The 27502-nt window shown below is 45.3% G+C and overlaps 1 protein-coding gene across 2 annotated transcripts in view; it reads right to left on the reverse strand.

Moving 5' to 3' along the window:
• The window catches only part of HEG1 (heart development protein with EGF like domains 1), an 82807-nt gene that overhangs the window by 13252 nt on the left and 42053 nt on the right, over positions 1-27502 (reverse strand). For both annotated transcript variants that reach the window (XM_043473196.1, XM_043473198.1), the window contains exons 10-15: positions 22370-22473; positions 19421-19479; positions 18940-19100; positions 14854-14988; positions 9118-9160; positions 8947-8984 (exon numbers count right to left, since the gene is read on the reverse strand). In XM_043473196.1, coding sequence (XP_043329131.1) covers positions 8947-8984; positions 9118-9160; positions 14854-14988; positions 18940-19100; positions 19421-19479; positions 22370-22473 — 540 coding nt within the window. The remainder of the gene's footprint in view (positions 1-8946; positions 8985-9117; positions 9161-14853; positions 14989-18939; positions 19101-19420; positions 19480-22369; positions 22474-27502) is intronic.

Below are 27502 nucleotides of genomic sequence, written 5' to 3' on the forward strand. Positions count from 1 at the left end.
GGCTGTAAGGTCCAGTATGAAAAAAAAAAGAGCCAATAACCAGGTTTTCTGTAGTAAATTAGGATGGAACCATGCTCTCTAGGTATTTAAGTAAAGTCAAAGGATAATGCATAGAAGTGACAATGGGCAGATTGTGAGAGAAGAGCAAATACAAGAGCAATACAAATACCCCCAACCATTCACCTGTCTTTTCTTGAAATAACTAGAACAGAAACCTGATTACTATGAAAAACCATCAGTATTAAGATACCCAGGAAACAAAGCCAAACCAAGAAATGAGTTAATTCTCTCCCTCACCTCCTGACACATGTAGTCAAGCTTCATTTTTTAAAAGTGAGGACAAAGGACAAATCTCACGCATGTGTCGACTTCTCTTTATCTCCACCAGCACAGCCCTAGATTCCCACTGACTCTTGACCAGACAAATGTAAACACCTCCCAACTCACGTTTCTGTGCCCAGTGTTGTCCACTCAATTAAAAACCAAACCTAACCATGCCATTTCCCTGCTTCAAAAAACCCAAAGTGGCTCCCTTTGTTCCCAAGCAGAGACCAAAGTCTGGTTCCTGCTCTGCTTATCCCTCCACACCAAGTTCATGTTTTCTCACTTCCGGCAAAACAAGCAAGCATTTGTCTTGGAAGCGACCCTTGCAAGTGGCTGCGATTGTGGCAGGTTCCCCTTTGAAACAAGCACCCTAAAAGCACCCTTTGTGTCTGAAAAGAGACAAAGACAGTGGAGACCAGTGCTTCCCAAACTATCCATGGTCAGGGGCCAGGTTTTTTGGCTCGTGCTTTTGGATATTATTTTTATATGAAGAAAATAAAGTCTCATTCGTTCGTTCATCTTTTCCCCGGGGCACCGGCTATCATGAATTTCTTTCTCTCCTTTTTTTTAAAAGAGTCTACTGCAGATCGATATTAAAATACAACAAGGCTATTCACTTTACAAAGGATCCCATGCTTGGGTGTCACAGCCGTGTTCATATAAAGGATTCTAAGTGCTTACTTTCTGTTTCTGTACCATCTTGTTACCACCTTGTCTCCATTCACAGCCCCCCACACTTTGAGGGGCGCTGTGTTATGAGGTGGTTTTATATGACTTCAGGTCCCTTTGATTGTGACAAAAATGAAGTTGTTTTTAAGAATGAAGCTATTGGGGAGCTCCCTGGAGGTCAAGTGGTTAGCACTCTGTGCCCTGACTGCCAGGGCCCAAGTTCAATCCCTGGTTGGAGAACTAAGACCCTGTAAGGCATGTGGCATGCCAAAACAAAACAACAACAAAAGAATAAAGTTATTGTTTTGATATAAAAGTGAAAACGTATTTCAGGATGTCATTACCCATATCTATGGCTGCCCACAGCACTTGATAGCACAGCTGGGAGCTTATCAATAGGAACCTATGAAGCACCATGAGTGAGGGAACACATAGACTCTACACACTCAAGAGTTTGTGAGGACTCTCCAGGAGCATCCAGTCTGGAGAAGGCTATCCTTTGCTGATCTAAACAGCTCTCTGAAGACCTTGGGACACCAGTTCCTCCCACCTCCCAAGGCAAAGGAGACTCTTCTACCAGCAGTGCTGGAAGTCGTGCAGCAGTTTTAGTCCCTCATTGAAGATCATCTTGCTTGTCAACACAAGTGTCTTGGTTCCCTAGAAACCTGCTCTGGAAACAAGAACTCTGCCTTTTGTGTTGACAACAGGAGATCAGCTGAACCATCTCTCCTGAGAACCAACTTGTTGAAAGGAAACCTCAGTTAAGTGTAGACTTTCTTTCTTTCATCTCCCCTTTCTTGGAACAACAGTGTATTTAATAAATATGTCATTAGTTTGGACTGTTATTTCCTTATTGACTTACTAAGAAACATTATCCTGTATGCTATAGGCCAGTGCTTTTCAAACTTTTCCTGTCCATCTGAATCACCCAGAAGATATGTTAAATCTCAGATGCCTGGTCCCCACCCACCTCAAGAGATTTGATTCAGCAGGTCTGGGCAAGGTCCAAGAAGCTCTATCTCTGGTAAGCTTCTGGGGGATCCAGATGCTGCCAACCTGCAGGCCAGACCTTGGCTGGCACTGGCTTAAATTATGCAGGAGAGGAAAGAACACAGGACTGAAAGCCAGAAGACCTCTGTGTATGTGAGCTCAGAGAGTGTCTGGGAGGGAACTCAGAAAAAATGCTCAGATGTCAGTGCCACCTCGGGTACTGATGGACTGGTACTTTCTTCATGTTTTTCTGCTTCCCAAACTTTATTCATGTGTTTATATATACATATAGACACACAGGACCTTCTTGAAATCTAGAAATTATATGTGTATATGTGTACATATATAATTTACTGTATACACATACATTTTTAAAAGAGTCATTTGATGTTCTCTGGCAGCTATTTCACTGGAAACTTGTAATAAGCTTGTAGACAATGTACTCACAGATCTTTTTTCTCATGTTGCTGTTGTTTGGTCACTAAGTCATGTCCAATTCTTTGTGACCCCATGGACTGCAGCACAGCAGGGTTCCCTGTCCTCCATCCACTGTCTCCTGGAGCTTGCTCAAGTTCATGTCTACTGAGTTGGTGACGCTATCCAGCCATCTCATCCTTTGCTGCCCTCTTCTCTTTTTGCCTTCAATTCTTCCCAGCATCAGGGTCTTTTCTAATGAGTCAGCTCTTCACATCAGGTGGCCAAAGTATTGGAGCTTCAGCTTCAACATCAGTCCTCCAATTAATATTTAGGGTTGATTTCTTTTAGGATTGACTAGTTTGATCTCCTTGCTGTCCAAGGGACTCTCAAGAATCTTCTCTAGTACTTTTCTCTCATACCTGCAGTCAAGTCAGCTCATGAACTGCAACTGATCTTTCACATTTAAGGACTGATTTAGATGTACGATGAGGTCACACAATGATTACATTGCATGGGATTTATATCAACGCCTACTATAATGTTCACTAATCCTGTAGGTTCCCTGAATGTTCAGGTGGGAGTGAAGGTCATGGGTATTGTCTTAGGGTGGTCTGTTCTATCCTTCCTACTTTGAAGAGATCCTGCAGAATGATGATCCTGGAATTCTTTGTTTTCCTTTGTCTTCCACATTTGTTGATATTTCTTTGTTCTTCTTATGGTTTGATCATAGGCTGCTGTTTTTGTCATTGCTGTTGCCATTTTTCATTAAACCAACCCACTCTGGGCCTTAGTCTTCCCTATAAGCCATATTTGTCCTTGCTTATATGGTTATTTGGAATCTACAGGACTGCCTGCTTAGCCAACCCCTTACTGGGAGCTATCCACTCCCTTCCACATGCAGGGTTCAGTGGGGCGGTCATGCTTGTACTTTAACACCATCCCAAGCCACAAAAGTTTGGTCTGGAAGTAAACACAAGATCCCAGCTGGATCAGTTAGTTCCTCCCCAGGAATCTCATTTTGGGAGAGAGAACCTTTTATTTAAAAACGACCAAGGTACTGACACACACTTGAAGCTGTCTGCTGAGCCTATTTTCCATTGTGAGGCAGCGAGTTTGTGCACAGACCCACAGTAAGAGCCAAGACAGAGATGAAGATGGCTCTATGTTAACATGTGCTCTGAAAAGAAGGTGTCAACCTCCTCTGCTGAGATTCCCCACAACTCCCAATTCTTGCCACTCCTGAAGCTGGAATTTCATGATTTCCAATAATCCGTCTTCATTGCTCAAGCTAGCTACATTTATTTACCCCAGAAGAATCTTAGTCAATTGTGATACTGATTTATAAGAACTAATTTTTATCTGTTCCCTGTCCTTGTTCCAGGCACAGCTCCTAAAACTCTAGGAATTTCCTAAGCTTGCAGAGCAACGGTGTCTTTTGTTACATTAGTGACTTTTGAATAGCCCTTAGGTAACTCTTGGATGGATGTCTGCTGCGAGGGAAACCAATTTGTGATTAGCCCATTAGAACTTTCGATCCTACCCCCAACCTCCCGGGAAGGAAGAGGGGCTGGAGACTGAATTCAATCACCAGTGGCCAGTGATTTAATCAACTCTGCCTGTGTAATGAAGCCTCCCATAAAACCCCAAAAGGACAGGGGTTCAGAGAGCTCCAGGTTGGTGAAGGTTGGGAAATGAGGGGAGGATGGGAGGGCTGGGAGAGGCCCTTCCCCTAACCTGGCCCTGTGCATCTCTTCCATCCAGCTGTTCAGAAGTTCTCTCCTTTTATAATAAGCTGAAAAGAAATGTGAAAGTCGCTCAGTCATGTCTGACTCTTTGCGACCCCATGGACTGTCCATGGAATTCTCCAGTATTTGCCAGAATACTGGAGTGGGTAGCCTTTCCTTTTTCCAGGGGAATCTTCCCAACCCAGGGATCGAACCCAGGTCTCCCACATTGCAGGCGGATTCTTTACCAGCTGAGCCACAAGGAAAGCCCAAGAATACTGGAGTGGGGAGCCTATCACTTCTCCAGCAGATCTTCCCAACCCAGGAACTGAACCAGGGTCTCCTGCATTGTGGGCGGCTTCTTTACCAACTGAGCTATGAGGGAAGCCAATAGCTCAGAACTCAAACCAGTGGAGATGCTATGTGTGGCAGGAGTGACTCACAGCACACTGCTCAGGAGGAGGCAGAGATCATTAGTTATCCAGCAGTAAGCCTGAAGTCTCGTGCATCTCTTAATAAGCTGGCATCTAGTAAAATGTTCCCTGAGTTCTGTGAGCCAGTACAGCAAATTAATGGGCCCCAGGGAAGAGGTCACTGGAACCTTGGATCTACAGCCAGTTGGTCAGAAGCACAGGTGACAACCTGGATGCGGGACTGGGGTCTGCTGGGGAGGGGGCGTGGGGTGGGCAAGTCGGCAGACCCAGGCCTTAAGCTGTGGGATGTACCTGGAGACAGTGTCAGAACTGAGATAACTGGCTTAGTGATGTGGAAAAAAATACATCAGAATTGATGTCAGAACCATATCAACCTATACGCTTTCCTTTAAAATTAGGCCTCATTACAGACCTTTCTAGGTGGCCACATTCATTTCATTTTAAAATTCATTTAGTTCTCCCACTTGCCCTCTCACTGTGTTCATTACTGATGTGCGGTTAGAGTTCTGCCATTTAAAACTTTCCACTCCTCTTATATCATCTCTCCTTTACAACTCTGTTCACAACGTTCTTTTTTTTCCCTCTGTACCTTTTAAATATTTGCCTTTCTCGCATCTACAGACCGTAAGTGTGGCCGTAACACGCAAGAGTAGGGACAGAATTGCATTTCCCTCTTCCAGGGCTGCTTCCTTTCAGTTCTGACACCAAGTGAGAGGTTTGCTGTTAGCTGCACGCGACTTCCAGCTGACTGCCAGATAACCAACGATCTCTTCCGCCTTCTGAGCAGTGTGTTACAAGTGACTCCTGCTGACACATGGCGTTTCCACTGGTTTGAGTTCTGAGCCCAATGTAACTACAAGGTGAAGACTTCATACACCTGTCACCAGACTGTGGGCTGGGGTGGGAAGACAAGGCAGAAAGATCTTTAAGTTGAACGTTTGGTTTCAGTGGAAGAGGAGGAAGACGCCAAGACATGCGGAAAACAGACTCCACATCCTCCTGGCTGCTCAGGGAGCCTGGCAGGGAAGGAGGTTCCACTGGAGAGACGCAGGGCATTGGAATGGAAAGGGTGACTTACAAAAGGATGTGTCATGGATAAGGAGAAGGGATGGATTAAAATGTCTGCAGCCAGAGAAAGGTAATCTAGGAAAACTATCTGATGATGTTCTATCCTCACCAAGTGACAGTGACCACAAACAGAAGAATGGCAATACAAAAAAAAAAGATTTAAAATTGATAATAAGAGGGGATGGTTAAGTAAATTATGATATATACAGAGTAGAATTTAACAGAACTATCTAAAGTCACCTTATAAATTTATGCCAATGAAAACACTGCACAGTTTACTAAGTTCAAAGGCAGGTTACAAAACAGTATCTTCTGTGAGATTCAATTTTTGTTAAAAAGACACACATACAAACCTCTGGTATACTGCTTCTTAAACTGTGAGGTGTATGCAAATCTGCCTATTAACTAAATCCAGGAGTCTGGTTAAAATTCTGATTCTAATTCAGCAGGTCGAGTGAAGAGGTTTGAAATCCTGCATTTCTAACAAGGTCCTGGATGCTGTTGGTGGTTTTATCCACCACATGTCATAGCAAGGATATACAGCAGGGAATTAGCAGTGAGGTTTAATGGGTGATGAGACTTTAGTTTTCTTCTTCCCTTGTATCTGTCTGCTAATTAACTTGGATTACAGAAGGAAAATTAATGGACAAGTATTTTTTCTTTATGTTATGAAAAGACAAAATTCACCTACTTTAAAAACAGAAAAAAAAGGTGAAGCAAACCATGTGGTCATGAGAGATATAATAAAACTGCGAGAAGGAGCCTCTATAAAATTCACACAAAGAAGGAAATGTGCATGCCTGAGAAAGGCTGGAGAGGAGGACAAGGGGAAGTGAGGACACTCTGACAACAACGCTGTAAGAATTCTAGAGCCACAGGACAGCGGGAATTGTTGGGATCTGTGATCTAAACACACACTTTACATGGAAAGAAAAAGGGGAGCAGTGATAAGACAGGTGCCGCCCTGCCCTGCCGGGTGCAGGATGCCTTGCCAGGTGCACATGGGGACTACGGGATGTGAGAGGAGAGCTTGTTCTGCCCTCTCCAGTCTGAAGGACGTTCTCTATAAGGAGTGACAAGTGAAATCTGGGCGCAACTAGAAAGCTAATAGGCTGCAGAAAGGCAGGTCAGAGGTTATGCCTAAAGCCAGAATACGTTAGAGCTGGGTGACTCCCAGGAAGGCAGGCATGAGGGAACCACAGGACCATGTGCGTGGTTGGACAGAGCAGGGTGCCCTATCTCACGGGGCTTGGGCAGCAGAGCACGTGTCCCCAGAAGGCTGCAGAGAGCAGCGTTCCTTTTCTACAAAAGGTCCAGCCTGAGTCAGACCCCCAAGAAGGCATTTAAACTGTCTTTGGTGGCAACAGCGGAAGTGACAGGGGTGGGTGGTTATCTCTGTTATTTGGCCCAAAACACCAAGTGACAAGTCAGAGCTCACAAGGCATTAGCTATCAGCACAGGTGGGTAGGAAAGTCAGGTGCTCCAATTCCTTAACCCACACCAGGGCCGATCTGAGACCGCAGAGAAAGACGCAGATGGCACGTGCTCTTTATTATCAGTGACTATTAACTGCTCTGTGACACTGACATGCAAAGAGATGTCAAAGTCATAAAGTGGTATTCACGCCACCAGAGTTAACCAGAGTCCCCAACAAAACGTGGTGGAGAGGCTAGCCATCCAGGCCAGAGTCTGCCCTCTGCTGGATATGACTGTGATGATTCGGATAAAAGGGAGGAAAAAGAAATCTCAGGAACAGAGAGAGATCCTGCTACTTCCAAGACCCCATGCACATCATGCGGAGACATGGGAATTCACAGGGCGGTTAGTGGATGGAGAGGTACAATCTCCACATACACAATATTTAATGATCTCTGAAAAGCAAACCACTAACTGCCACCAAGAGCAACACACTTCAGCTCACTGCCTTCAACCCTTTCACTCTCTTTCAACCCTTTCGACGGTTTTTCCCTATATCCATTTTCCCTCTTCCATTCACAGAGAAATAGGAAGCATTTTCTAGTGAAACCTAGTTAGGGAGCTAACTAGGTTAGCTAAGTTAAGCAAGTGAGAAGTACTGGCTCCTTCTATGAGGGGCTGAAGAGCCCCGGGAGGACAGGCAGGTGGGTCCCTCACCTCCTGCTCCCAGCTCATCCCAAGCTGGCTACATCTCCCCACGCATCATGTTTCACTCACACTCTTATTAAACCAAGTACACCTGTGATAGTGTGCTATAAGAAAGATGTACCTAGTCTTCACCTCCTCTCCTGTTTTTGGCATGAGAGTTTTTAAAACACCTCGAATTTATGACTGATGTGGTGAGGGTAGCATCTCTAGTTAAATAAAGTCAAGTCTACTTGTGGGCGAGTAAACTTAAGACAATGGACTGCTGGCACATTCTACAGAATAAGGGACAAAGCTATCCTAAAATACTGACTGTTACTATTCCTTCTTCATCCTGTATCCTAGAATTTCTTTCAATAGTCTTGAGGGTCACTTTAATTTCTCAGGTCTCAGGATAAGAAATTGTCAGTGAAAGTGATCTGAAATGAATCCCAGCTGCTTTTCTCAGAGAAGTAAACTGAGTGTGAAACATGCCACATGCATGGTCAGTGCCCCTCGACCATCGCACTCCAGGAGCGCAAACGTCAGCCAAGATCAGGGGCCTCCCCAGTCTGTGTCCAGCCCTGACCTCCACCCTGATGACGCTGGTCTAAATGGCCCCACACTCTCTGTTCTCCTCACCGTCTCCTGACTTGATTTTCTTGATCAAAAATGCCTTCCCGCTCTAAGACTTGCTAGTTCTACAGAGGCTACTGACTAGAGTCTAAATTCTCAGGCTCTATCAAAAACCCCGAGTTTGATCCTCACATAATCTGACAACCTACCTTCACTCTCTACCTTCCTCTCTGTCCTCAGCCACACCTACTTACACATTGTCCCCCAAAATCACAGGCCCAGGCTGGCCCAAGACCTTTGTTTAGGTTGTTCCCTCTGCCAGGATTCCTTCTCCCTCCATACCTGCCAGTCTTCTTCCAGTTCCATCCCCTCTGAGAAGTACCCAGGAGGCTCTTCTATCCTCCTGGGGGTGGTCCCTCCCTCCCAGCCTCATTTATTGACTGATACTCTTCTGTCCGGCTATTAGGAAATTTATCTAGATAAATAAATAAATGTTTATCTCCCCTACAAACCTCCAGCCCTGGAGAGCACTCTGCTCTCCAGGGAGCTGGGAAGACAGCAGATCTGACCTGAGGGTGAGGGGAGGGGACAGACATATGTTAACAGCCCTGCCCACATGGAACTCGGGACTCCTGCATACTTACGGTTTCCACAATTGAGACCACCAAGGCCGAATGGGCAACTGCAAGTTGACAGAAAAAAAAGAACAAGAATTAGATTCAAATATCAAAAGAAATTACTGAGGCAATTTACCGACATAACTTCTAAATAAGGTTTGGAACAAATTCATCAGAATAAATGAACATGCTGCCTACCTCATACAGGTTTCATTTTCAAGCCTATATCCATCTTCACAGGCTGAAAGAGAAAACGAAAATCCGTGATCGTGTCTATTAACTTCTCTTGGCCCAACTGATGGTTAATAAAACCAGCCACCTTAAAGTTCACAAGAATATTCTAGAACCAAAAGGCTACAAAATAGCTTTGTTGTGGGTTATTTAGTTGCTGAGTCATGTCTGACTGCAACCTTATGGACCGTAGCCCACCAGGCTCCTCTGTCCATGAGATTTTTCAGGCAATAATACTGGTGTGGGTTGCCATTTCCTTATCCAGAGGATCTTCCTGATCCAGGGATTGACCCTGTGTCTCCTGCATTGGCAGGTGGATTCTTCACCACAGAGCCACCTGGGAAGCCCACAAATAACTTTAGAATTATCTAAAACCTGGCCTAAATACTGTTGCCGGCTCAACCTTTAATTTTATCAAAAAGACCCCAAAAACTTAACCTCTTAGTGATTCTAGCTTCTCAGCTATTAAAAAAAAAGGATAATAATAATTTTTTTATAGTTGCTTGGAGGGGATTAAGGAAAATAAGGCATGCAAATGACTCACCACAGCACCTAGCATACAGTAACCACTAACTGTAATTGTAATTATTATCTAACCTTTGCAATTATTTTTGGAAGTTCTCTGTGGTCCCTGAGTAACTTCCTTCCATAAAAGCAAAGACAAATGCCTCACCTTCTTTAATGTAAGTCAAACCTTCTTTAACCTGCCATTGGCTCCATCAGCAGCCTTCCCTCAGGAAGTGAGAGCTGCGACACCTTCAGAGCCATGGTCCTGGGGGTGCCTCAGTTTCTATAAGAGAACACTCACCCTGTAGTCTGTGTAGTGGATTCTGGACATACCTAGCTGAGCCCTAATCAGCACATCACACAGGACTATAGCTTTGAACCCTCTGCTCTGAAGCTTATAGACCACTGCTTCACTGAAGGCTGTGGGCCAGCCATTCCCCTGGATCAGCAGTTCCTGCACTGATCTGATCATGGAACATTTTCGGCACTACAATAAGCTGATAGAACATCACAAGCTGTAACGTGTGCTTGAATGAAAAGTAGATAATAAAAAATAGCCTCTCAGATAAATTCATTGCTGCAAGGAATGACAGAAATTTGACTCATGGTTAACGTATGATATACACAGCACACAAGAATCCCAGTTAGGTAAAGGCACATAGCATAGAGCAGTAATCTCTAGGCAGATAGCACACACACTGATGGCAACACTTGAGTGCCAGCAGCACGTGGCTCAGAGGCTGCAGGCCCCACAGATCGGGAGAGCTCTCACAGGCTTCCCGCATCCTCCTTCAAGAACCAGTGCATAATAACATTTAACTACGTGGGCTTCCCAGGTGGTGCTAGTGTTAAAGAACCTGCCTGCCAATGCAGGAGACAAGAGACTAGGGCTCGATTCCTGGATCGGGAAGATCCCCTGGAGAAGCGCAAGGCAACCCACTCCAGTCTTCTTGCCTGGAGAATCCCACGGACAGAGGAGACTGGTGGGGCTACAATCCACAGGGTCGCAAAGAGTCGGACACAACTGCAGTGACTTGGCACGCACACATGTAGATATGCTTGATGTTGTTCTATTTTTAAATGTTAGACACTAAATGATTCTAGCATCTATTTTATTGTCATAGACTATTGACATATCACTTGAGTCTTGCAGAATGGTGTGGGAAATACTGTGCTTAATAACCTAAATTCTCTCACAGCAGATCATGAGAGCTGTGAGCCTGCACTGCAATGTTTCAGCTCCCCTGGATTCACTTCTCCTGAGCTACACTCTATTTATTAAAGGCAATCTATTACTAGCAGCAGCCCCAGGCATGGCCTAGGGTATTTATCACAGGCTATCATTGCCACAATACCACTCAGTAACCTCGTGATGTGGACTTCCCAGAGAAACTTCTCTTGGGTCCCAGGACCTAGAAAAATGGGGATGGTCCTTTATTTTATGGTCACTATATATATATTTTCTCAAAATCATGTTTCTCTCTTTACCGTAGCGTCCCAGATGCTCAGAACTTGATTGCCTATCTTTACCAAACAAGTGAGAACTTAGGGTATATCTTTTAGTATGTTCACATTCCTTCTAGCCTCAACAAAGTAGTCATTGTATTTCTCCTTCAACCTTATTTACCTTTTAAATTAAATCTCATTTTGTTACAGTGAATTTTCATTAGGTGCTTCAAATCATTTTTGCAACAAGGTGGAGTATGATCATGCCCCATTTCAGGAAGGAGGAACCAGGCCCCGCTCCCAAACCTTTGATGACTTTGAGCAGGCCTCATGTAGGGGTGGGTGTGGGTGTGTCGCTCAGTTGTGTCTGACTCTTTGCAACCCCATGGACTATAGCCCACCAGGCTCCTCAGTCCAAGGAATTCTTCAGGCAGGAATACTGGAGTGGCAGCCATTCTCTTTTCTAGAGCATCTTTCCCACCCAGGGATCAAACCCGAGTCTCTTATGTCTTCTGCATTTCAAGCAGATTCTTTACCATCTGAGCCACCAGGGAAGCCCTTACGCCGGTGGGACCTTCTCTAAGGAACAAGCAGAGCACTCCTGCCTCCCTGGAGTGGAAGTGCCATGCCTGGCAGTCCCCACACTACAGCTGGGTCATGGGAGCAGGGAAGGCTGCCCTTGGGTGACCCTCGGCTCTGACTGCAGCGCAGCCACATGGACTGCAGGTGCCCCAGTGACTCATCCCCGCCCATCTCAGCCCCAAGGCAGGCTGAGGTCACACCAGTCTGTTCTATTCTGAACATTTCTTCCTGGAAATGTTTTTACATCAGATCTACCCACCCAACCCTCATTTGCTGGGTAGGAGCTTTCCACGCCAAGGCTGTCATCCACCCAGATGAAAGGTCCATGTGTTGTCCTGCCTGTGAGCTGATGGGCTGGGCTGTTTTCACGTAGCTTCATAAGTGGCCTGGCTTTCCATAGTTCAGATGGGCTCATTCAATCATTCATCAAAGACCGACTGCTACCATGGGCTGCCCTCGGGCTCTGGGAGGGAAGCCTTGTCACAGGGCACTCCAGTGCCCCTGAAGACCCAGCTCCTCATCTCCATTACCCTAAAGGGACCCTCACCCACACAGCACTGAAGATGAAGTGAATGTGGCAGTACTCATATATGCCCAAAGTGGGCTCCCCCTATTGATATGAACATAAGAAAATTCAGGCCTTCTGGCCTTTTAAAATAAAATCAGTACGTGGTGGAATCTTTAAGGCTTTTTTGCTCCCTTACAGGAAACCGAATCAAGACCTGCCAAACTTGTCATATCACATTTGCTGCCTATTATCCATTTGTTCCTTCAACAGACATTTGTGGAACCCTACAATGTACAAACATTTCTACAGACAGGCACCCACTTCCCTAGTGGCTCAGACGGGAAAGAATCTGCCTGCAATGCAAGAGATCTGGGTTCGATCCCTGGGTTGGGAAGATTCCCTGGAGAAGGGAAAGGCTACTCACTCCAGTATTCTTGCCTAGAGAATCCCATAGAAGAGCGCTGAGCAGCGCTGTGAGCTTCACACATCAGCCTAGACTTCACTGTGAAGTGTTAGTCACTTAGTTGTGTCCGACTCTTTGGGACCTCATGGACTGAAGCCTGACAGGCTCCTCTGTCCAAGTATCTGCAGTCCAGTCAAAGGAAGAGACTTGCTAACGGGTAGTTGGGATTCATCAGGACATCTGCATGATGGAAGGAAGCTAAAAGACATCCATGCGAAGGACACCTACTTTAATCTTACATGATGGTTTGAAACTCTGGTAAAGACATTTTATATGAGATAGTAGGAAGTGTGTGTATGTGTGTGTACAACAAAAAACAATATGCAGTTGCTAATATGCAACTGTTAATTGTAGAGATTTAGAAAACACACACCCACATGCCTTTATCCTCAATTTACACCAGGGATTTACCCAGATTTGAGGTGTCCTAAAGAGTACTCCTTTTAACCATCCCTGTTGCTCCAGCACCAATGGCCAGAAGATGTCACTGTAACCCCTCAGAACCCAGCCATGGGTCTGTGGCCCAAGGAGCTCCAGGATCATCATAGAGCCCTGATGGTCACGGATGAAAATCTAACCAACAGGATGCCGCAGAAACCAGGCTGAGTAGGGCCTTGGCTGTAAGCCCAAGAGCTAACCACGGCTTCCTTATTCCGATTCTTGGGTCACTACTTAATACACATAACTTTGCTGGTGCCTATGTCACCGTCTGGTAAATCTTCGGCAGCTCTGCTACTGCTAACGCTAGTCTGTAGGTGACACAATTAGGAAATTGCCAAGAGAGGTAAATGACTTGGGCCAGTCAGAAGCAGAGGTGGCAGGGCTACTCTTGAGACCAGCTGAAATTGCACAGGCCCTGCGTACAGAAGCCACCACTCCTCAGCCCCCAGGGGCCACACAGCCCCCAGCTGTGGATGTCAGCAGAGGCCACCAGCCCGCCCAAAGTGGGCTCGGTGCCCCAGTTAAGACAGGCCAGGAGCACTGTGCATGAAACCAGGTAAGAAGGAACTAGGAAGCAGCAGCTCCACATCAAAGTGATAGACTGACGCGGTGCTGAGCGTGCCCTGAGCTTCAGCATCAGGCCCGCTGCCCCGCAGAGTGGGCCCTCCTCCTCAAACCCCGCCCAGGGTTGCATGCAGAGCCGGGACGGTGCACTTTTAAAGTGCCTAAGTCAGAGGGTCCGAAGCTCAGGATACCGCATTGCCCTGAGACGCATTTTTATCCTCTCCTCTAACAGGAAGTCCTGACAGAAATGAGTGGCACGTCACCCTTCCCTAGGACACCATCTTTACTCAGATTCCGGTGCATCTGCCACTGGCAGGTGTTGGCCGAGCAGGAAAACTGGGCCACACACGTTCTCATGTGATGCGAGGCCTGAGGCTGCATGACACCTTTATGCTGCCAGCTTTCCTGTGACTGTGAATTGCAGCAGGCTTTTATAAGTCAGGGTATCCAGTGCTCTGTATTTTAATTCATTTCATTTTAAAGCAGTATTCATGCACTGTATTCAATGAACAGCCAATATCTGAAACTGGATGAATTTAATCCTCACCCAAGAGGTTAGCAGAATCAGGTTTCTGACATAAAATCTTTAAAACCAGAACCCACTGGTTCAACAATAACCTGGGTAAAACACAAGAGCAAATGCTGATGGCTTACAAAGTACCTCCATAACCACTGCCTCTTTAATTCCTAGAATATCTGATGATGTCTCACTGCACCCATTGCACAGAAGAGGGAACTCAGGCTCAGCCAAGCAAAGTGACTTGCCCTAGATGATAGAGGATGGGTAGGCAGAAGAGGGTTCTGACTCAGGTCTCCCAAGCTGCCAGCTACTGCTAAAGGGTACACCCCTGCCTTCATGCTGGTATTTCCATTTTAAAAGATTAGCAGACAATAGAATAAAGCTTTAGGAATTAAAACAGTAATTTTTCTAACTTCCTCTAAGTAGGAAAAAAAAGAAAAGGCCTGGCCACCCCAGGCATTCCATTCTCTTTTCTTTTCCTTTGAATCTGATTGGCCAGACCAGTGCGCACCAGTCAGAGATAATGCTATTATTCCAAGGAGATAACATATTCAACCCTGCTGGGAGCCAAACAACCAGGACCAGTTACCCCCAGATTAGAACGGTCACCCCCAGAGCAGAAAGAAGCCCCTCCCCCATCCCTCGGGCCCCAGGCCCCAGACCAGCCGCTACCTCGACAGGAGTGGTCCATCTTGTTGAACTGGAAGTAACCGGACTTGCACTGGCACAGCGCGACCCCGTCCAGATCGGTGCAGATAGAGGTCTCCTTGTCACATTCTGGAGTCTTCCGCTTGCACAAGCTGCCCGCTGAAATGGAAAAAAAAGACAGTGAAACAAAACAAAACCTCCTCCATGTCAAACATTAAGATGCATGCACTTTCTATTTCAAGAGGCTCAGAGAACAGTTTCCAAAAGAGCCTGCGTGGAGCACACTTCTCTCAGGGTGCCCTTCTGTGCTGCCTTCTTCCACTCCTTCCCCGGGGCTGGCCCAGCCTGTTACCAAGTTTACACAGCGTGCCACAGGGAAAAAGCAAACCCAGAAGAAATGGGGTACCATCCCCAGCTCCAGCGTCCCCTGCAAACACTGCCCCCAATAGGTGGGGTCCTCTGCATCTTCTCACTCAAGGGCTGTAGTGGAAAACCAGTACAAACCCAGAAAGCATGCCCCTGCCCTCTCAGGGAAGAAGACCTGTCTTAGTCCGCTGCTGCCAAGCAGACTTGAGAAGAGGTGTGGAATGTAATCTGGATATCTGTGCTCCATCACTGTCTGCCTCCCCACTACGCCTGGGGCTGGCTCGGCTCTGGGTGGTCAGCGGGGCTGGTCCACACTCAGGCTTGACACACACATGCTGAAGGAGGCACTCGACAACCGGTTACCGGGCCAAGAGGACTCTTCCCTGCTCTGCTTCCTTCACTTTAGAGCCTCAGTTCTTCCATGCGTGCATATCCACCTGGCTTTGTCCAGCCCTGGGCATGTGGGCCATGCTCATTTCAAAGACGACAAAGAACTCTCTCATGATCATCAAAGAGCATTCATTGTGGCACGTGTGGCCCTCTCTGAGGTTGCACACAGTGAATCCTCACTTGGGTTGTACATAGCAGGTCCTCTGTGAGGTTGTAAACAGCAGACCCTCTCAGAGGTTGTATACAGCAGGCCCTCTCTGAGGCTGTAAACAGTGAACCCTCTCTCGGGTTGAACAGGTTGTAATATAGCAGACCCTCACGAGGCATTAAACAGCAGGCTCTTTCTGAGGTTGTATACAGCGGACACAACGAGAGTGCTTTTACCATCTAAGACTGGTCTGAACAAAATTGGGATTTACAGACAACAGAACAGAAATATAAATCAAGGGAGAGTAGAGAGTATCTTATTTACACCATTTACAGACTGATGTACACCATTGTTTTCAGTGGGTGTGAACAAGTTCAGGGTGAGGCTAGAGCTAAGGAATGGCCACGAGTGTACACCGGGCAGTGAGGTTTGGGCTCCCGTCTCCCACCTTAAGGAAAACACCAACTGATTCAAAAACCCAAACCAGATGCCTGCTCTTCACGCGGCAAAACTGCGTCCCCTCCCAACCTCAGGCAGGTTCGTGTGACAGGAGCGGACACCCACCCAGGGACCCCAGCATCCACCCCCTTGTCTGAGTCCTGAGAGCCAGGGGCCTATGGGTGGCTTGCTCACAGGGAGGTTAGTTTAGGACACAGCTTCAGCTCTCAGTGCTGAATTTCCTGTCTTTATCAGTGGAAGCTGGCGTGCTAAATCAGAACCCTATTTGTGTGTGTGATAGAATTTCCTTTGTTTATTGTGAAAGGTTTGTATTTAAGGGAGAAAAATGAAAAATGGAAAATCTCACCAAGCAAACTGTGAAGCTGGCACAGAGGGCGTACTAAAAGGCCACAATCTCTCATCTAAACTTTTTGAAGTCTTAATATAAAGAAGTACCTCCAGCACAAAAGGCCGTCCAGGCCAGTACTAGTTTGTGCAGCAGCCAGTCTGAGCTGCCTGGCCTGATTAGATATTTTCTGGAAGCCAATGTCACGTTTTCCCTCTGCCCTGCCCACAAAGCCTGCCTGCGGGCAAATACCACTCGCCTTGCTGAAGCGACTCTGCCCTGAATCGAAGCAGATTCCCTCGAAGGCAGGGGAAGCTGGCCCTGCCTTTGTGACAGAGGGGTTGCTGTCCTCCAGATTCTTAATCCTTTGTCATCAATCCATCAAATGGAACCACATATAATGCAGTTCTCATTTTAAGCCTGGCGATGTGATTTTTCTGCATCCACAATTCCCATGGTCCTTCCTGGGCATAACATCCGCCAAACAGACAATGAGAACTGATGTAAATCTAAGGCTGGGGCACTCCTCTGGGGGATTTCCAAGGACTTGAAACCTCTGGAGAGATGAGAGCTACAGTTCTTTGAAAGGCAAGGAAGTCGATGTTTTGTGAATTGAAAGGGAAAATCCCTCCCATCTAATGGCAGCATCCAGAGTAGCCCATGGCTTCTCATACGCTGGGAACAACCAGAGGTCAGAACCTGACCGCTTCGGCTCATCCAGCCTGACTCTCTAGCACTCAGAGAGGTGAGTGAGACACCAAACACGTGCTGGCAAAACCTGGAGAAGCCCTGGGAGGAAAACAGAGAAGTGAGGCCGGGTCCAGCCAGGAGGCACTCGGGCTCGGAAAGCAGAGTCAAAGAATGGGCACCAGCCCCTGCGTGGGCAGGAATATACGGGAAATCTCTATATCTTCCTCTCAATTTTTCTATGAAACTAACACTGTTCTAAAATTTTTTTTTTAAGTTTTTAAAAAATAAAAAGCATGGGTCTTTGGCAAGGAAGCAAGAGAAGACAGGAGCTTTCCCATAAGCAGCTGGAAGAAGGAGGGTCAGAGCATGGGCAGGGCAGCCATTGGCAAGGCCTTACAAACCCAAATATCTGGCCACTTGATTGGCAAGACATGAAATGTGTTTACTAAAGACAAAACAGTAACCTGATATAATGTTGACCATGCAGAACACACAGCGTACGTGTTTTATGAACTGAAAGGTGCCCTTTCCCCTTTCTGGGAAGGAAAAATCGGGACCTTTGCATCACTGGCAAGAAAAAGAAAGCCAAATCAGAGTTCCTGCCTCAAAAGGTAGAGCACAGTATGAGGGGGCAGGAACTTTTTAGCTAATTCTCCAATGAAGCTGAATGATAGCAACTTCAACTCCAGAATGTTGGGCTCTTTCTTTTTCCTTCAAGTGAATAACTAGCCCTGAAATGGGCCAAAGCTCTAGCATTTATAGAGCTTTGGCCAGCTCTACAGAGCACAGTCCACAAGGAGGGCTTTCAGGACCAGCTCTTACAAAGCTCTGGCCCACTGGGAAGGCCCAGGATCTGCTCGCAGACAGAGAGCCAAACCTGCTACCTACAGTTGAGATCCAGCATCTGGGCACCAGATGGGGAGGCTGACTCTGACTCTGCATCCCTCACCAGTCCTGTGTGTAGTAAAATGAGCCAACCAGAGCCAACTCAGACCACTTATGAGACGCAGCGGGGGCAGGCCCCCCTGCATGAGGAAGCACTTTTGATTCCAGCAGAGTTTTCCCATTTCGGAGGTGAAACCTCCCTTCCAAGACCCAAATTTGCCTTCCAAACTTGTTTCTAATCCCTTTATTCATCTGTTTCACACCAGATGCTCTGTAGAAGCTTTTGACAAAAACAGATAAAGAACAGAAAAAGAGAAATCACGGACAGCACCATGAGCTGTCTGGCTTCTAATCTATATCTTGTTTCTGTGCATTTAGAATTTGCAAACAAATACACAGGAGGATGGGAGACACTGCATATGCTTTATTTACCTAATGGCATGTCATGATGAAGGTTTCAGGCCATTGACAAGTGTTGTACATTCTGTGTGTGAATTCTACCTCCCCAGAGGGAGAGAGCCTTTCAAGGGAAAGAAGAGTGATTTCTGCTTCATTACATCTGCTCCTATATCCCTTCCAATACCAACACTGTAGAGGAGAAATAGAAACAGCATGCCAAGGACTGAGAGACTTCAAGGCTGTGTGTACAGGATTATGTGTGTGTGTGTATGCATATGTGGGTCAGTGCATGTGTACACAAAGATATACACACACAAAGCCCTTGTGCTTAATGCCCATTTCAGATTTATGACAAGTTTCTTGGACCTGCACCCAGAAGGCCTTACACTTCTAACCTAGGTCTGTGCCTAACTGGATGGGGGGTCCTCCCAGAGGGCCCCTCTCTTACCTCTAAAGATCCGCCTCTGAGACCCTAAGAGCTGGCAGACCTCAGCAGAGGCCCGGCAGGAGTTGACACATTTCTGCATCCTGTCGGCCAGGTCGAACAGCGTCACGTTGGAGGCCAGAGAGAAGGTGGCTTGCAGTGACATCATCACAACACTGGACTCCCTATAGGCAAAGTATGCATGTTTTAATCATCCTAAACTGATATGTGGGTCCCAGGATTTTTGGAAAATGAGTGTCCTCCCCATTCTCCAGTGAGGGCCTGGGAGAGTATGACGGTTCCGTGACCTTGGCCTGGGATCACCCCTCGTAGCCTACAATGAGCTGACCTAACTCACAGATAGGTCCTCTTCCAAAAGGCTCTCCATGAGAAATTACATTACAGTCAAAACAGGGGCCAGTTTTGTTGTCATCACACTTGTTAGAATATCCTCCCCTTTCTATAGACTGGTCCACAAACAAGCACATATAATCCTGCTACTTACCTAGAAACATGAGCTGTGGATCGGGTATAACCAGGTAATGTTGAGAAACACACATTTAACTGAAAGGAAGAAGTTTATCATTAACTGTGAGTCAGACAAAAAAGCCTTGAACCTAGAACCAATTTCCTATTTTCAAGATCAAACAGGCATTTTCCAGTCATCGAGGTATCAGCAGGCAGCCTCACACAGGAGTGGTGTCCTTTTTTTCTGTTCCTTTCTTAAATGCCTTTCTACTCTTATTCTGTTGTTCCATGAGCACAAAGGGAGAGAGGCAGATAGTAAATCAGTGGGGGAAAATCTTGGCAGGAAATGATGTTCAGAATAGCACCCTTGGATGCAAAACATCTTCAAAGGAGCAGATCTTGTCTAAGACCCAGGGTTTCAAAAACCTCAGAGGCAACTGTTTATTTGGACTTTGCATAGTGAACAAGCCTTCCTGAAAAGGCTGGGTTCCTTTCAGCTCCCTCAGGTCTGGCAGGTCTTACACAGACCCTTCATAATCTACAATGAGTTGACCTAACTCACAGATAGGTCCTCTTCAAAAAGGCTCTCCATGAGAAATTATATTACACGGGTCAAGAGCCCTTTTGTTGAGAGCAAATTAAGAGTGACTCCCTGTGTTTGCCTTGTGTCCTTGAAAAGAGCAGAAAATCCCTGTGGGGCATGATGTACCATGCCTGCTTCCCCACTCCGCCCATAACATGAACTGGGGCTTGGGGCTTCCTTTAGTGCAGCTGAGGGTCTCAATACCTTGACCAATGCAACCTACCTGTCTTCAATGCCTGTGTGTCAGACATATCTCATCCTTTACAAGATGGATTCAGACACAGGATGCTGTCAAACCCTTTTTGTCTTTGTATTAACATTGCTTTATATTCATAAGGCAATGATTTATTATTATTAAACTTTCCTTTTCCCCAGGAAAAAACAGAAATAGCACATTTCAGAACAGAACAGCATCTTGGGAAAGGCCATTTGAGTCACAGCCTAAATCCTCTCTAGTCATAGCCTAAATCTTCATTATTTCTTGGGGGAGGGGATGTCACATCACTAGTAAATTATATGTTGATACTGGATGTGTGTGCATATATGCTATTGCTTCAGACATGTCCCACTCTTTGCGACCCTATAGATTGCAGCCCACCAGGTTCCTCTGTCCGTGGGATTTTCCAGGCTATACTGGAATGGGTTGCCATGCCTGGGTTGCCCAGGAATCAAACCTGTGTCTCCTGCATTGACAGGTGGATTCTTCACCACTGAGCCACCAGGGAAGCTGGTTGATATTGGGTAAAATTGAGCAAAGCAGATGGGTCACTGGGGACCGTGTAATGGGAAGGACTGTATCTCTGCAGGAGGTTCTCAGCCCCTGTACTATCTTAGAAGGAATACTGACCTACAGCCCAACAAAGAGGCAGCTGCAGTGGGGTGCCAAGAACACTCACTATAGGGTTAGTAGACATAAAACCCTGCCATTTAGTAAAGAATTTGACCTTACCCAAAGAGAGGTCTGGCCCTTGACTCCTGGAAGGTAATCTCTAATTCTTTGGAATGTCCTGCTTTTGTAGACCTGGAGGCCCTGGCCACTCCAGATAGTCTAACAGTATGACTTGTGCTAGGGGTTTTGAGTTACAAGGTACCAGCTGGACCCCCAGAGGGGCTAGAGACTCAGGTCAGGCTTACAGGCAACTATCTTGTTTTGGCTCCAGACACCAAGGCTTGGTGAGTCTGCCTGGTTGGCGATGCTCCATGAATACTGTATACATCATTGCCGAGAGGCGTTAACCCTGTCTATGACCTCACAGAGAGAGGACGACTGGAATGAATTTGAAACCCTCCTGGACTCTGCCCCATGCATCTTCTCTTCCCTTGGCTGTTACCTGAATCTTTCCACTATAATAAACCCTAATCTTGAATTTAACAGCTTTCAGGGAGATTTCTGAGTACTTCTAGTACATTATCAAAACTGAGGGTCTCGTGGAGATCCCTGAACTTACAATTGGTATCAGAAGTGACAGTGGTCTAGTGGATTGTTTCCTAACTTGGCACTTGCTCTGTGTAAACTCAGGCAATGTCATTAACTTCCAGAGCCCTCCAGGTTTTCACCTCTAAAGGTGTTGGCAATACCTCTTACAGGAGGCAAAGGGCCTGTCACAGAGTAGATGCTCATAGAGAAAGGGAACTGGAATCTAATTTTTACACAAATCAAACCCATGGTCTTATAAAATCTTATAGGTTTTGGCTAACATACTCTTAGCCATATAGAACAAGTAAAATTAAAATCAGAAATCAATCTCTAAAACTTATTTTAATGGCAAATTTCAAGTTTCTGAGCATTAACTCTTAGACCCTGGTAGCAGCTGAGAAGCAAAATACTGTCTGAGCTTCATTTCTGACTCTTCTCCCTTCCCCTCCATTTTTACTTTTTTCCTGACAAAAAGGAGGCAAGGAGGGAAAAAAGAATCAAAGGTCCCCAGATAATCCATTCAGTGAATTCTCAACCCTGGATAATGGGATTAATTTCCACCTTTGTCATTCCCTTGAGAAAAAAGCATCATTCTCCCCAAGTTCTGAGACACACACAAAAAAGTCACATAGCAGGTCAACAGCAGATGGGACGGCAGGATTCTCTAGGTCTTTCCTCTTTACCAACAGCTCTTACTGGTACATGTCACCTAAGTGTGTGACATGGAGAAGAAATAAATGCCAAGGCATTGATAAAAGCAGCTCAGGAAGACACATTAGAAGAAATGCTTCTACCAGCATCACTAGTTCTCAAACCTCCCTACTATTTCTGAGAGGCCTTTAATTTTACCCTGACATTCGCCTTTCAAATATGATAGAAATGAACAGTCCGGGAGATACAGGTGATCCTCAGGAGGTTCTCACTCTGAATAAAATCTGTTCTAGAAGATAAAGGACTAGCAGGGAGATGCCTCTTGGGAAACTTACCATTTTGGTGATCTCATTTTCAACTTCACGGAGGTCTGAATGTTTTTCCACGGTGGTATTAAGAAACGTTTTCTTTAGTTTAAACTCTGTCACAAAGGTTCTAACTGAAAATGAAAACATAACCTGTTAGACCTCACAAGGTCAACCTGCACAAGTGTGAGCATCTATAAATCTCAGGGCAGCCAGCTTTCCTCCACCTCCCAAGATGCTCTCCAAACATTTTTTTCTCCTGGAGGGTGGAGACCACCTCTCCCTCCTCAGGGTTCCTCTAGCAACGTGAGCACCTACTCAGTTGAGCTGAAAGCTCAGACTGAGCAGACCTTTGAGTGAGAGGCTCCAAGGAGCCTTTAGTCTACATGAGCATGAGCTTTCCTCACCTCTCCAATGGGCTCTCACATCTTAGATGCTCAGTGAAGCTGTGACAGAGAAGAGGTGAGCTAAGGAAACAGTTTAAGGAGGAGGGGAGGGAGACCTGGGGCTGGAAAGACTTGTCAACCCCTATAAAGCTTCGGATGAAGGAAAGTTCTTGCTTTCTAGGTCTTTTATCAAGTTAGTTAGCAAGCCCTAACTTCAAGGGTGTGCTCTGATTTCCTCTTCTCATTAGTCACCTCTATCCAATCACTATTCCTCTTGCTCAGAGGAAATGTCTGTTCTATCATTGATAAAAGAGCCTTCCAGAAGCTGGGTTACTTCCCAGGATCACCCAGCTCCCAAGGGCCAAAATTAACATTTAACATCATGTGCGTCCATCTTCCAAGGTCTTCTTCCCCCTAACCCGCAGCCCCCTGAGGAATCTGACAGTCTAAGGACAACCAAGTGGCTGCAGAGAAAGGTGTCAAACATCTGAAGCAGGACCCCACTGCAGGGAGCCGCCAGACTCCATGATTATAAGCTGTATATGAAAACAACCCATATTCAAGATACCGTTGGGTTCAGACACAAAAGGATGCAGCCCCATTTTCCAAGGTCCATTTTATTAACTAGAAATAAAATTCTAGTTAACATCAATCTGTGCTGATTGGACCTGAGGGGAATGGAACTTACAAATGGGTAGGCAATCAAAAATTAGGGTAGCCTGCCTTATATCTGGTTCTTATCTCCTTTAGATTAAATCTTATCTCTCCCTCTGGACAAGAAAAAAAAAATCTCAACACAGAAACCTATGAAGCTGCTCTTTCACAGAAAGCTTGCCTGCTGAATTAAGAAGAAGGCCCACAAATGAGCCAGGGAAAACATTTAACATCTTATACTTACTGTCTAAAGCCCTTAATCCTTATTTAACATCTTTTTGCTTGTTCTACAGTTCAGTGAAGCCAGCTGCTTAGGACTCTTTCTGAGCAGCAGGGAGCTCTTTGAAAATATTCTTGGCCAAATGAAAGCGTTTCAGCATGCTCTAATTTGCATGTTCCTCTGATGCTTATGAACAATGAAGCTAAATGACTTGAAAAGGGAAAGATGATTGTTAACACAGTAAGCAGCTCTCCTCCTGATCCATGGTGCCTGTGGGACACTCCACACACAGGCTTCCAGAACAGTCCCCCAACTCCTACATCCTCAGGTGTAGGTCTGCACCCAGACTCTCTGTGCAGAAGCACACATATGGTAACTGGCAAGTACAGATCTCTTCTGAATCAGGGCAGTAAACATGGCCTCTGCATCCATGTGAATATGAATAAGGCTACACAGTGTCCCCCAGGCATAGTCACATCTTCACACTGCAATTACATCATCTGGCTTTAGGGCAATTTTTTCACTGGTAATTTACATGTTATCTAAATGATTCTTAAAAGATCCATAATTATTGCTCTGTATTCAGAGTAGTTTATCACTTTCACTGCTTTCAGTTCTGGTCCAAGAGATTAGAAACCTAATGTCAAAGGATACCTCCCATCTGAAGGATCCTACCACTTTCCAAGCTTGCTCAAATATATTATTTATTTTGATCTTCATAATATCCTTGAGTGGGAAGCAGAGCAGGTGGTAATCTGGTTTTACAGATGAGGAAATTGAGGCTGAGGGAGTCAATGTGCTGTACATGCTGACCCCGGAACTGGAAGCCTGGCATTTGAGTCTCTGGGCAAGTATACTTTTCCATACTGTTTCAAAATAAAATCATTTCCATCTCCATTCTTAAACGGAAGCTCCTCACTTATTTCTTACAGGGTGCAGCTAGATGGAATAGGTTACGAGGATGTCTTGACTTTGACTGATGTCTATATTCTCAGATTTTTCTTCCTTAAAAATAACACTTTGACTTGATCCCTGTATTTTAAACAATTTTCAAATTTGACCCTTATTTTAGTAGGGTACAGTTGTTGAAATACATTTCTAGCCCCAAAATGGAGCTATACCTGCCTGGGGTGCCACATCAGCAAGTCCAACTTTCAAGTTCCTAAAAATACTCCCCTTGATTAGTAATGCAGCACGTCAGTCAGCCCATTCTCAATAGTGAAGCCAACTCTGGGCTCTATACTTCTTTCTAAATAAGGTCAGATATGCAACCCTAGACAATCATGCCCTGTTCCCCATTGCTGCTTCTATGTTCTATAAAACTCAGCTCAGTTCAGTTCAGTTGCTCAGTCATGTCCAACTCTTTGCAACCCCATGAACTGCAGCATGCCAGGCTTCCCTGTCCATCACCAACTCCCAGAGCTTGCTCAAACTCAAGTCCATTGAGTCAGTGATGCCATCCAGCCATCTAATCCTTTGTCGTCTTCTTCAACACCACAGTCCAAAAGCATCAATTCTTTGGTGCTCAGTATTCTTTATGGTCCAACTCTCACATCCATACATGACTACTGGAAAAACCATAGCTTTGACTAGACAGACCTTTGTTGGCAAAGTAATGCCTCTGCTTTTTAATATGCTATCTAGGTTGGTCATAGCTTTTCTTCCAAGGAGCAAGCCATCTCTTAATTTTATAGCTGCAATCACCATGTGCAGTGATTTTGGAGCCCAGAAAAATAAAGTCTGTCAGTGTTTCCATTTTTTCCCCATCTATTTGCCATGAAGTGATGGGACCAGATGTCATGATCTTAGTTTTCCGAATGTTGAGTTTTAAGCCAACTTTTTCACTTTCATCAAGAGGCTCTTTAGTTCCTCTTCACTTTCTGCCATAAGGGTGGTGCCATCTGCATATCTGAGGTTATTGATATTTCTCCTGGCAATCTTGATTCCAGCTTGTCCATCCAGTCAAGCATTTCTCATGATGTACTCTGCATATAAGTTAAACAAGCAGAGTGACAATATACAGCCTTGACATACTCCTTTCCCGATTTGGAACCAGTCTGTTGTTCCATGTCCAGTTCTAACTGTTACTTCTTGACATGCATACAGATTTCTCAGGAGGCAGGTCAGGTGGTCTGGTATTCCTATCTCTTTCAGAATTTTCCACAGTTTGTTGTGATCCACACAGTCAAAGGCTTTGGTGTAGTCAATAAAGCAGAAGATGTTTTCTGGAACTCTCTTGCTTTTTCAATGATCCAGTGGATGTTGGCAATTTGATCTCTGGTTCCTCTGCCTTTTCTAAACCCAGCTTGAACATCTGGAAGTTCATGGTTCATGTACTGTTGAAGCCTGGCTTGAAGAATTTTGAGCATTACTTTGCTAGCATGTGAGATGAGTACAATTGTGCAGTAGTTTGAACATTCTTTGGCATTGCCTTTCTTTGGGACTGAATGAAAACTGACCTTTTCCAGTCCTGTGGCCACTGCTGAGTTTTCCAAATTTCTTGGCATATTGAGTGCAGCACTTTAACACTCAGTAAAACTCACTCTTGCCCAAAATGGCTCCAAGTGAGTGTTCCTCCCATGGTTTGTGAGGCCCTGTACTTCCCCAGTCCATGAACTGCTTTCCCTTCAATAAAGGACATCAAACTCGTTACCAAATTGTTTTAGTTTTGTCATTTGACACCACCTTCTTTTTTTTTTTTCCATTTACTTTTATTAGTTGGAGGCTAATTACTTTACAATATTGTAGTGGTTTCTGTCATACATTGACATGAATCAGCCATGGATTTACATGTATTCCCCATCCCGATCCCCCCTCCCACCTCCCTCTCTACCCGACCGATCCCTCTGGGTCTTCCCAGTGCACCAGGCCCGAGCACTTGTCTCATGCATCCAACCTGGGCTGGTGATCTGTTTCACCATAGATAATATACATGTTTCGATGCTGTTCTCTCGAAACATCCCACCCTCGCCTTCTCCCACAGAGTCCAAAAGTCTGTTCTGTACATCTGTGTCTCTTTTTCTGTTTTGCATATAGGGTTATCGTTACCATCTTTCTAAATTCCATATATATGTGTTAGTATACTGTAATGGGTCTTTATCTTTCTGGCTTACTTCACTCTGTACAATGGGCTCCAGTTTCATCCATCTCATTAGAACTGATTCAAATGCATTCTTTTTAATGGCTGAGTAATATTCCATGGTGTATATGTACCACAGCTTCCTTATCCATTCGTCTGCTGATGGGCATCTAGGTTGCTTCCATGTCCTGGCTATTATAAACAGTGCTGCAATGAACATTGGGGTGCACGTGACACCACCTTCTTAAAAGTCTTGATGATCCTCCTCAGCCCATGGGCAGTAGAAGTCATGCAAATAACAATTTCAAAGGATACAGACATTTGTTCTCTCAAAAAAACACTAAGAACTTTTTCTGTGTTAAATACCAGAGTAAGAGATTTAAGATGATTCCAAGTTGTGTCACTGTACCTGACAGTTCGCTTATCCATCTTAGACAACCCCGTTCCTCACTTCTAATTTCTTCTAGTTCTTCATTGAACTTGGCGGTCTAACACAGGTTACACACCCTGGGTGCAAGAAAGTTCTTAGGACAAACACAGCCTTGTGTGATGGAAGAACTGTGGGCTGCAAACCTGGCCTCTCACAAAGCAGTTACAGAAGCTGGGCCACTAGTTACTTTGTCAGGGCCTTAGTTTTCATTTGGGTTGTTTGCTTTTTAACCTGTATAATGGAGATTATATCTAAAACCAACCAGCTTCATGGACTCTATTAAATTCAAGGTCAAAATGTGACAAATTATATGATACAATTTTGGCAGTAGCTTTTTAAAAATGTATCTACCTGTGGACAAGACCATGAAGATAGTTTTTAAAAATGAAAAGTA

The sequence above is a fragment of the Cervus canadensis genome, chromosome 7 (assembly GCF_019320065.1).
Source record: "Cervus canadensis isolate Bull #8, Minnesota chromosome 7, ASM1932006v1, whole genome shotgun sequence".
Lineage (NCBI taxonomy): Eukaryota > Metazoa > Chordata > Mammalia > Artiodactyla > Cervidae > Cervus > Cervus canadensis.